Source organism: Primulina tabacum, chromosome 10, assembly GCF_025594145.1.
Source record: "Primulina tabacum isolate GXHZ01 chromosome 10, ASM2559414v2, whole genome shotgun sequence".
NCBI lineage: Eukaryota > Viridiplantae > Streptophyta > Magnoliopsida > Lamiales > Gesneriaceae > Primulina > Primulina tabacum.
In genome coordinates this window covers 5,449,922-5,462,258 of record NC_134559.1, presented here as the reverse complement: position 1 = coordinate 5,462,258, position 12,337 = coordinate 5,449,922, and the positions used below count along the sequence as shown (strand labels likewise).

Sequence of the window (12,337 nt, the reverse complement as noted above, 5' to 3'; positions counted from 1 at the left end):
AGTTGTATAAAAATTTCATGAACCTGGTTGTTTCATTTATAGAAATATCGTTTAGTGACATGTAACAAAAAAATTTAATGTTTTATATAAACAAAGCTTATTAAATAATTGGCTTATCAATTATCATAGACGACTTGTAGTGTTGGAAATTAATTAAAATTAAATTATGTCACATTGGACTAAATAAATAAACTGGACATTAGAAGTTCAGACCACCTATGAATCTCTAACATGAAAATAAAATAATCCGCAGTTCCTTTCATGATCGTATGTACAAACAATCTGTACTCCAAGCACAATTAGTTTCTTTTTGGTTTTTTTGTTATTTGATTTGATATACAAAAGAAGATTTCTACGCTTTACATACATGACAACCATTTTTTTTAACTAATTTAGGACTACTGCATAGCATGTGTTAGGACGAGGCATAAAAGGGATCGATACTTCACTGGGATCCGGACCGCAACCGGCCATTCTTTTTCGCGATGATATAGTAATAGGCACGAAGCAAGCGTTTTCGGAACCTTCTTAGATCCAACCTTACATTTTGACTGTCGAGGTAGATTTTTTTGGTAAATTCCCATCCCTTGTGGTTCACGCTGCTTGGATCGGTTAAAACGGGGTCGTTTTTCGGGTAATGGTGATACAAGGAGCTCTCTCTTGGAAAGATCTTGTAGCCAATGTAGCACAAGTCGAATTTTACAGCTGGCTGCCCGTAGTAGGTATCGGCTGCCCAATCCGTTCCAAGGGGTATGACTTGGATGAAAACCGAGCCGGGCTTCATGAATAGAAAGTGAGTCATGGCTGCACCATGAACCCCAATCATGACATCACTTGAGTTGAGGACTCGGTAGATTTTCGCAAGTTCCGTGCTCCTTTGTGGTCTCAAAACTTCAACCACAAAACCCATTTGTTCCGCCATTTTCACCAATGAGTCTTCATTTGTTATAGCCCTTGAACCATTTCTTGACACTATGACCAGTTTTGGTTTATCTGAAATTTGTTTCTCTTCTAGCACAAACTGTATTGGATTGTTGGATGAACTTTTGGCATCCCGTTCTTCGTCTAGCATGAGATCTCTAACACGAGGCCAATAAGCCCGGTCAAGAAGTTCATGAAAATCTCCAATCGACTTATTACCTTCCATCAATGAAGCATCAATCGAGAGCTCATCATGGATTCTTAAGCCAACAATAGCTTCAGGAAAGCAATGCACTCGTTCATCACCACTAAAGTCTATAGCCGGAAAATCGGAGAGTTGAGACAATATGTCTCCATACTTTGTGATCCACCAGTTGTGATACTCAAGAATGACGAACACAACCTTCTTATTAAAATGCTGAGAAGTGATGTAAAGAGGCAGAATCCCATCATTAAATTCATGGTAAAGATTACCTGTGTAGCCCCCGGTGGAGAGAAACACGGCAGGAATATCGTACTCAATTTCACACTGGTGATGGAGAATACCCGAATCCCATTTCACAATGAGGTTTAATTCATCAACCGTGTTCATCAAACTAGTTTCCCATTTTCGAGTATATGGCCTAATCTTTTGATGTTCAATCACCTTTCCCTCCTCATGGTAACCATTAGAAAATGCCGACAAGTAACCCCTAACGTCGTTTTCACGATACAAAACAATTGAGGAGGAGCTAGAGTCGGTTCTTACATCCCCTCTCATCACACATACATCCGTCCGAATGCTAGTTCTGTCACAGCAAATTGTACCTGCATTTAGATACTCACACATGAGAAACTCCGGAAATTTTACAGGTAAGATCAACAAGAATCCGACAATCCCTTTGCTGCAAGCCCGTGTTGTCGCAACAGGATGTGAGAAATAATCTGAAAAGTCATGGATTGAGGTATAAATTGGATAAACACACTGCCAAATACATGTTGTGAGCGCGAATAAACATATTCACCAATAGGGTAAACATATTCATTCCTACTCCACAGCAGTTACCGCGCCTCCCCCTTCCAAATCCACAAGCAACACAAGGCCAAAATAACGGGCTTTTTTACAAAACAGAGAAAGATTACCTCAAACACAAAACATACAAATAATCTCTTCTCAGGAAAGGAAAAAAGGAAAAAAAAGAAGAAGAAAAAGAACACATATAAATGAATAAAATAAGGTGGAGAAAAACTTTGAAAACAGGGGACCCCAAATTCGGGTGCATAGCCAAAACTTAAATTTATTATTACTTATAATATTTGAATCTTCTTCCTACAAAAGCTATTCTCCTAACCACCTGCTTCCTAGCAAATTGTAAATCTCGATGTGCTTACTAAATATAATTATACGATTACTTAAAAAAAAAAATTAAATATCAAAACAGGAATTTCTTTCATCAATTTTAGTGAAGAGCAGCAGAAACTTTTAATCTGTGTAAAAATCAATTCTTTCTTTCTTTCTCACCAACCATATCATGAACATGAACCCAAACCAACTTTCCCTCCAACACAGGCACAAGAAAACATCCTAAACAGGGTGTATAGTTTGCTCACCATTAGGAACAGAGGAACAGAGGGAACCTTTAACATCAGTTTCGTACGGGTCTGCAGAAAACCAAAGCCGCAGAAAATCAACAAATATACCACAAATATATATACACGCATATATGTAAAGCTAGCCTTAAAAACAAAGAAAGCCAAAAAAAAAACATTTGAAAAGCCTTACAGAAGAAGGAGAAGCTGGAGCCGGATGACAAGAACTGGGGTGCCAAAATCAAGCCGCCATAAATAAGAGAAAGCAAAATGAAAAACAACAGCTTAAGTTTGGCTCTTCTGTTGCTACAGCTGGAGTTTCCACATATTAAACCAGAAGGGTGGAGGCAAGATTCATCTTCTTCACCAGCTACGTTTTCTCTGCTTCTTTTCCACTGATTAAACTGGTTGTTTCTTGGGTATTTCACCATCTCTTCTTCTCACGTCTCTCTCTACTATATTTTTCTCTATCTTTTTTTTTGGGGGGGGGGAAATTTTGCTTGGTGCAGGAAACTTTACAACAATAAAGAAGAAAAGAACAGACACAAAGAAAGAGAGAATAATGAAAAGTTTGCAGTGCAAGAAGAGGGAGCTAAACATGATGGGTTGGTCTGGTTTGTGCTTACGCGTAGGTGTGAAATTGCGAATACAGAAAAAGAAAGCAATTTCAAATTAATGAGTTGAAATGATAAATAATTTTTTAAAAAATATAAACAATAATTAATAAAATAAATTTTTATCCAAGTTTTCAATTTATATCAAAATATAATTTACAATCTACAATTTCGTGCTGAGAATAAATTATATTTTTAATCATTAAATGTTCATTTTAAAATTTTATATATATTGGAAAATAATATTTAAAATGTGTGTATTGAATATTTGAATGTTGAAAATAAGAGTTGTAAATATTGAAAATTAGTGTGTGATGATGTAGGTAATGATGTATTTTATTTTTGGATTATTTGTAAAGATTTCCTATAAATAGATCTCTCATTTGTAAAGAAAATCACAATTGAGTAGAGAGAAAAATATTATAAAGTGTGTAGTTTAGTAAATTTTGAGAGTTTGAGATTTTTACTTTTTACCATAAATTTTTATTTTTTCACAACACGTTATCAACACGAAGCTCTAAAAGTTTTCCATATTTTTCCAAGCTCCAAACAGAAGAAAAAGGTAACAAAAGTAATAATATTTATTTTACTGTTATTTATTTATTGTGTATATATTTAATATATAATATAATATTATTATTAGAAATAATAAAAATAAATTTTTCAAAAACTTGTTATAAATCCTGGGAGGATGTTAAGACGACATCCCACACTCCCGGTAAGGGATACGACAAGTATAAAAGCCTATAAGGTTTTTAAACAAAATAACTTACGACACCTCATTATAATAATGTGATATGATATACATAATTATTTAAACATGATTAATATTATATTCACTATATTATTACCATAAAATTATACAAATACATACATTTATTTTTTGTACACCAACGGTCATAAACGGTAACAAAACGGCTAGTTTTTACCCTATAAATATCATCTCACAAATACATTCAATCACTCCAACATTCTCTTCTTCTCTAAAAATTATTCTTCATCAAATTTTTCGAAGAAAAAAGAAGATGACTTTCTCAAAGTTATTTTTAATTATTTTGGTTATCATACTCACGAGTCTTTTATTTATCGGAGAATATCCTCCTCGTGTGTTTTCTTTATTTTTACAAATACTTGTACTTGTTGTTTATCCATTACTTTGTATTGCAATATTCATTAACTAATAAAATGCATCGTAATTTTTTTTAGTACCACCATGTCAAACTTGGCAAAACTCGAATTCATTGCTCTTGATATCACGGAAAAAAATTATATGCCATGGACTCTCGATGTATAAATGCATCTTGAGTCATTGGGTCTAAATGAGACCATAAAAGAAAATGGCATATCGACATCCCAAGAAAAGACAAAAGCCATGATATTTTTGCGTTGGCATCCCATGGCTTTGTGGAAGGGATTAAAAGAAAGATTCGAACAAATGAATTTAGTGAGAAATCGAGGTCGTGATCGAGGACGAAATCGAGGTCGTGGTCGTGGATGTGGACGTGGAAGTGGTCGTGGTCGTGGTCGTGGTCGCGGCCGTGGTTTTGAAAATAATCGAGATAGTTACTTTTATAACTCATCTCAAAAGAACGTCCCAAAAAATCCACAGAAAAGACATCATGAAAATATGAGTGTTAATGATAATCACTCAAAAAGATATGAAAGTTCTTGTTTCAGATGTGGTACTCCTGGACATTGGTCCCGTATTTGTCGAGCCCCTGAGCATCTTTGTAAACTTTATAAAGAATCATTAAAGGGGAAAGAAAATGAGACCAACTTCACTGAACAAAGTGAACCTTTGAGTGATTTAACTCATTTTGATACTGGAGATTTTCTGATTGATTTCTCAGACAATGATCAATTTGCTGGTGGAATAAATATGTAAAATATTTTATGTACCCATATGATAATGTTTTATTGTGTGCTATATTTTTGCATTTTATTGTCAGTAATTTTATTTCATTGCATATATTTTTTGAAGTTGAAATATGGAAAATACTATGAGCAAAGCTGAAGTTTGCATACCCGATAGTGGTACAACGCACACTATCCTCCGAGATAAAAGATATTTCTTGGAACTAAAACCAACAAAAAGAAGGGTGAATACAATATCAGGTCCTGTAGACTTGATTAAAGGATGTGGTAAAGCACAATTTTTGTTACCTAATGGTACAAAATTTTTGATCAATGATGCTTTGTATTCACCACAATCGAAAAGAAATTTGTTGAGTTTTAATGATATATATTCCCATGGGTATGATACTCAAACAATGAATGAAGGGAATGAGAAATATATGTGTCTTATCACATATAAATCAGGAAAGAAATATGTGATTGAAAAACTACCAATGCTCCCTACTGGATTGCATTATACACATATAAGTCTCATTGATTCAAACATGGTAGTTGATAATTCTTTGATATTAACCAATTGGCATGATCGATTGGGCATCCTGGTTCAACAATGATGCGAAGAATTATAGAAAATACACATGGTCATCCACTGAAAGACCAGAAGATCTTTCAGAATAATAAGTTTCAATGTAAAGCATGTTCTCTTGGAAAACTTATTATAAGACCATCACCAGTCAAAATCCAAACTGAATCACCAATGTTTCTTGAACGTATTCAGGGTGATATTTGTGGACCAATCCATCCACCATGTGGACCATTCAGATACTTTATGGTATTGATTGATGCCTCCAGCAGATGGTCACATGTATGTTTATTATCAACTCGAAATGTTGCATTTGCAAGATTACTTGCTCAAATAATAAAATTGAGGAATCAATTTCCCGATTATACAATCAAGAAAATTAGACTTGATAATGCTGGTGAATTTACTTTCCAAACTTTCAATGATTATTGTATGTCTATGGGAATCATTGTTGAGCATCCTGTTGCTCATGTACATACACAGAATGGATTGGCTGAATCATTGATTAAACGTCTGCAAATGATTGCTAGACCAATGATTATGAAAACAAAGCTCCCTATTTCTATATGGGGACATGCAATTTTACACGCTGCTTCATTAATTCGCATCAGACCAAGTGCATATCATAAATACTCCCCATTGCAGCTTGCATTTGGTAAAGAACCAGACATTTCTCATCTGAGAATTTTTGGATGTATGGTGTATGTGCCTATTGCACCACCGCAACGAAAGAAAATGGGACCTCAAAGAAAGGTTGGAATTTATATCGGTTATGATAATCCATCAATCATTCGATATCTTGAACCTCAGACAGGCGACGTGTTCACAGCACGTTTTGCTGATTGTCATTTTAATGAGGAAATCTTCCCAATGTTAGGGGGAGAACAGAAACATACCGAAAAGGAAATTACATGGTATGTATCATCATTGTTACATCTGGATCCAAGAACAAAACAATGTGAAAAAGATGTACAACAAATTGTACACTTGCAAAGAATAGCAAATCAAATACCAGATGCATTTGCAGACACAAAAGGGGTAACTAAATTATATATACATGCTGCAAATGCCCCTGCTCGAATTGAAATTCCAAAGAAACAAATGGAAGATACTCATGATGTCATTAAACGCCTGAAGCGTGGAAGATCAGTCGGTTCCAAGGATAAAAATCCTCGAAAAAGAAAATTCATAGAGAAACACGATGATCACAAAATAAAGAATGACGTTTCTGAAGAAGCACATGATGATCACAAAATAGAGAATGGTGTTCCTGAAGAAACACATGATGATGAAAATGTTCTGTCAGAACCACAAACTGACGAGAATCCTGAAATCTCTATCAATTATATTAATACTGGAAAAATATGGAACCGAAAAGATATAGATGAAATTGATGATATATTTTCTTATAATGTGGCAATCGACATCATAAATGATAACGAAGATCATGAACCAAAATCTTTTGGTGAATATAAAAATCGGCAGGATTGGATAAAATGGAAAGATGTCATCCAGGTTGAATTAAATTCGCTAAATAAACGTAATATTTTTGGACCTATAGTCCTTACACCTGAAGGTGTAAAACATGTTGGATACAAATGGGTTTTTATTCGAAAGCGAAATGAGAAAAATGAAATAGTAAGATATAAAGCTCGACTTGTTGCACAAGGTTTTTCTCAAAGGTCTGGAATTGATTATGAAGAAACGTATTCTCCTGTGATGGATGCAATTACGTTTCGGTATTTGATTAGCTTGGCGGTATCTGAAAATTTAGAAATGCGTCTTATGGATGTTGTTACAGCTTACTTATATGGATCACTTGATAGTAATATATATATGAAAATCCCTGAAGGATTTAAGATGCCTGAAGCACAAAGTTCAAAACCCAGGGAATGTTATTCTGTGAAATTACAAAGATCATTATATGGGTTAAAGCAATCAGGTCGAATGTGGTATAATCGACTAAGTGATCACTTGATGAAAAAGGGATATGTAAATAATTCAATATGCCCTTGTGTTTTCATTAAGAAAACAACATCCGGATGCGTAATTATTGCTGTATATGTTGATGATTTAAACATCATTGGAACGAATAAAGAAATTCAAGAAGTTGTGTCATACTTGAAGGAAGAATTTGAAATGAAGGATCTTGGAAAAACCAAGTATTGTCTGGGTTTACAAATTGAACAAAAAGAATGTGGAATGTTTGTTCACCAGACAAATTATACAGAAAAGATCCTTAAACGTTTTAATATGGATAAAGCAAATCCTTTAAGTACTCCAATGGTTGTTAGATCATTAAACATAGAAAAGGATCCATTCCGTCCATGTGAAGATGATGAAGATATTCTTGGTCCAGAAGTACCATATCTAAGTGCCATCGGTGCCCTTATGTACCTTACAAATTGTACAAGGCCTGATATATCTTTTGCCGTGAATCTGTTGGCAAGATTTAGCACATATCCAACAAAGAGACACTGGAACGGAATTAAACATATATTCCGTTATCTACGAGGAACGACAGACTTGGGACTTTTGTATTCAAAAGATGCTAATCCAAGTATAATTGGTTATGCTGATGCTGGATACTTATCTGATCCACACAAGGCACGTTCCCAAACTGGATATGTATTTACTCGTGGAGGCACTGCAATATCTTGGCGTTCTCAGAAACAAACGCTCGTAACAACTTCATCAAATCATGCCGAGATTATTGCACTACATGAAGCAAGTCGTGAATGTGTGTGGTTAAAATCAATGACCCAACATATCCAAATTTCATGCGGATTATCATCTGATGAGAAGCCTGTGATACTATATGAAGATAATGCTGCATGTGTTGCTCAAATGAAAGAAGGATACATAAAAAGCGACAGAACTAAACATATTCCTCCTAAGTTCTTCGCATTCACCAAGGAGCTTGAGAAGAATAGATGTATTGATGTTCGTCACATTCAATCAAGTAAAAACTCATCAGATCTCTTCACAAAGGCACTTCCTACGTCAATATTCAGAAAGCACATATATAATATTGGGATGCGCAATCTACGAAATTTGTGAAGAATTGTTCATGTCAACATCAGGGAGAGTTTACGTGACTGCACTCTTTTTCCCTTACTATGGTTTTTATCCCAATGGGTTTTTCCAAGTAAGGTTTTTAACGAGGCAGTACAAAAAAACGTAATGAAGACATCATCGTATCATGATCATCATCACAAGGGGGAGTATTGGAAAATAATATTTAAAATATGTGTATTGAATATTTGAATGTTGAATATTTGAATGTTGAAAATAAGAGTTGTAAATATTGAAAATTAGTGTGTGATGATGTAGGTAATGATGTATTTTATTTTTGGATTATTTGTAAAGATTTCCTATAAATAGATCTCTCATTTGTGAAGAAAATCACAATTGAGTAGAGAGAAAAATATTATAAAGTGTGTAGTTTAGTAAATTTTGAGAGTTTGAGATTTTTACTTTTTACCATAAATTTTTATTTTTTCACAACAATATACATTTAAATTCAATTTTATATATACATTTTAGAAACCACATACGAGATAAAACCGTGTCTAGACCCCTGTCAATTGGCAAGTGTGCATGAGTACTCGTGCACGTAACTGTTAATATAACAAAATTATTAATTATGTTTGAATTGTGATATAATTGACGATTTTATAAATTAATAAATATTTCTATGTTTCTTATGTGCGTTCTTGATTAATTATTTTATCAAACTGTAACATTCAAATGTCATTAGACAATATATATTTCTTAATAAATTAATTTGAAATAAGAACACTTCCCAAACATAAATAATACGATTATCCAAATAGAAGATATGTCTTATAAAATCGACTCATGAGATTGTCTCACAATAACTTGTGTGATACTTATATATTATATAAATATAATCAGGAATAAGTTATAGAGTATGTCTCTTGTGAGACGGTCTCACGAATCTTTATCTGTGAGACGGGTCGATCCTAATGATATTCACAATAAAAAGTAATACTCTCAGCATGAAAAAGTAATATTTTTCATGGATGACCCAAATAAGATATTCATCTCACAAAATATGTCCCGTAAGACCGTCTCACACAAGTTTTTGCCTAAGTTTATATCATAAAAGTGATGATTTTGTTAATTTGGGAAGTTCTTATCTCACAGTTAATGAAATTGACTAAGGAGAGTTTGTAATTAATTATGCGTTAAGTAGATTACGACACGTCATGAATTTGAGATTAAAGGAAATAATCTTTCTAATAGGCTTTGTCTTACATTTCTGCATCCTTCTAGAATTTTAAAATAGAAAGACCATATTCAATAACGATAATGTTTTGGGAACTATTGAATATTTCATCTATAATAATAAATGAGTTGATATACTGTGATACGGTGATCGACCTGATCTATATTTATAATAAAAAATAATAATTTTTTAATATTAAAATAATATTTATTATGAGTTAAGTCAAGTCAGAAATTAATATCACAAAATTAACATGTTAAACATTATAATAAGATTTTTTGCGATAAATAAATTAAAAGCATATTTATTTTAAAAAATACAAATTGTCATTTTAATTTCTTTTTTTAAAATGATAAAGCTAAAGAACTGGGGCTTGCTGTAAAAGGTTGATTTAGCAGTCCAATGAACCACAGAATGTATAAAGACTGTTTTTATTATGTCTTATTTAACTTTTTGCAATTATTATAAAAATTAACGAGAAGAAAAATATAATAATAATAATAATAATAATAATAATAATAATAATAATAATAATAATAATAATAATAATAAAAATAAAATTTAGCACATTCAAAATAATTGAAACTCCCTAGTCTATATTAGTGAATTTACACCGTGTAATTGAGTAAAAACAGTAAAATAACCATAATTAGATACAAGATAAATTTTCTACGTTATTCTATTATCGAATTATTGACGAAATATTAAATCTTATTTTATATTTAATATATAAGTATCATGTAATTTGTACTTTATTGATTTTGATCATGTTAATAATAAAATTAATTTTTAATCATGTAACTTATATTTTTTCATTTTATTTATATTACAAATTAAATTTTTTTTTTGTCATGCAAGTATGTTTCTTTTTCATTTTTTGTCGGAGTAAATGATATATTTCGGTAAAAAAAAGAAAAAATATTAAAAATATAGAACTAAAAATATGACAAATTCATTGTTAATAAAACTATATAATTACACAAAAACTTGTGTGAGACGGTCTCACGCATCGTATTTTGTGAGACGAGTCTCTTATTTGGGTCATCCATGATAAATTATTATTTTTTAATATAAGAATATTACTTTTTATTGTGAATATCGGTATGGTTGACCCGTATCACAAATAAAGATTCGTGAGATCGTCTCACAAGCGATCTATTCAAATGCAAAAAATGTAATTTCTTTCAAAATAATAGAAGTAAAAAATAAATAAATTAATTTGAAAGACGTGGCAACTTTAATTAAGTGAAAGAAACCCAATAAAGTAAAGAATAACCGAGACCACAAAGCCAACTTTGGCGGCGGCGTCGACTCGTCGTCATTACAGTCTAAATTTTTTAATTAAAAGTAATTAAACAAACACTAAAAAGGCTCAACTTTCACAAATTTCAATAAATATGCCTGACGATAAAAACACCAATTATCATAAAAACACATTAATTACAATTATCTTAAGCATTGTCTCACCGATTAACTAAAATTCAGTTCCCAAGGGCACAATGTCAGGTGAACGAGGCTCAATGTAATTTCCAATATATCTTTTGACATATTTATTGTATTTTATTTAATAATTAATTAATATTTATCTTAAAATACCATATTATATGATCAATGTATTTTATACACTCATCAATTTTATTTCTTTACTATTTGAATATGTTAATTATTTAAATATATATTGTCGTCATTGTCGAATTGAACTTGAAAGAGTTGATATTGGTCAGATTCCATTTATGGGAACGAGTTCATAGTCACAAGTTAATACAACTTGATGGTTACTATTTCCAAAGTGAGATTAGATTTCCAACTCTGTAATTCGGAACATTTTCTTATGGTTCATATGAAGTTTCCACGTTCATATCAGCGTATTTAATGAATTTGATATTTATTTTATTTATTAAATATAAAACTTACCGGTAGTACTCCAATAAGAGTCTGGATCATGAATGACCGATGAATTAAATGGATAGTCCAAATCAGGGTCAATATACAGAGTGTTTTTTTCAGTAGCTGGCCCCCGGGCAATCAGGAGTCTGGGCTTTCGTACAAGCTCCCGGGAACTTTTACACGGGCTACCTCGAGAAGCGCACCACACTCGAAATTATCAGTACGAGCTATCTTATGCTTGGCAATCATTTATGTCAGAACGACATGAGTTTGGCGTGTCAGATAAGTCATCAGAAGTAGGGTATGGACAGCCGCATTACCATACTTAGCAGGTGGACACTGAAAACTAGGTAATCATGTGATTTTCTCCTATAAATAGCAGGTATACTCACTCCTCCGATGCCCATTCACGAGTTCATCTCCTTGTCTGCATGTCACAGTGGAAGCCATATCTCACAAATACATACCTTGCTCATTTCCTTCAACAAAACACAAATCATCATCCGGTGAATTGTTCTGACTCAGCTCCCCCGATTCATCCGGATATCATCACTTACAAACTGTAAGAAAATTAAGTGATAAATTTAAAAAAAAAAGAAAATAAAAAAAAGACCGTGTTCCGAAAAGTAGATGATAAGCACATATAAACAATATGAA

At 32.6% G+C, this 12,337-nt stretch overlaps 1 protein-coding gene across 1 annotated transcript; it reads right to left on the bottom strand.

The window, feature by feature from the left end:
• Positions 1 to 243: 243 nt before the first annotated feature.
• LOC142505569 (xylan glycosyltransferase MUCI21-like) lies at positions 244 to 3,126 on the bottom strand. The gene is made up of 3 exons (XM_075618606.1): positions 2,684 to 3,126; positions 2,512 to 2,562; positions 244 to 1,728 (listed from the first exon to the last, which is right to left on the bottom strand). Exons 1-3 carry the CDS (start codon positions 2,919 to 2,921, stop codon positions 446 to 448), a joined length of 1,572 nt encoding a protein of 523 aa, XP_075474721.1. The 5' UTR covers positions 2,922 to 3,126; the 3' UTR covers positions 244 to 445.
• Positions 3,127 to 12,337: the final 9,211 nt, after the last annotated feature.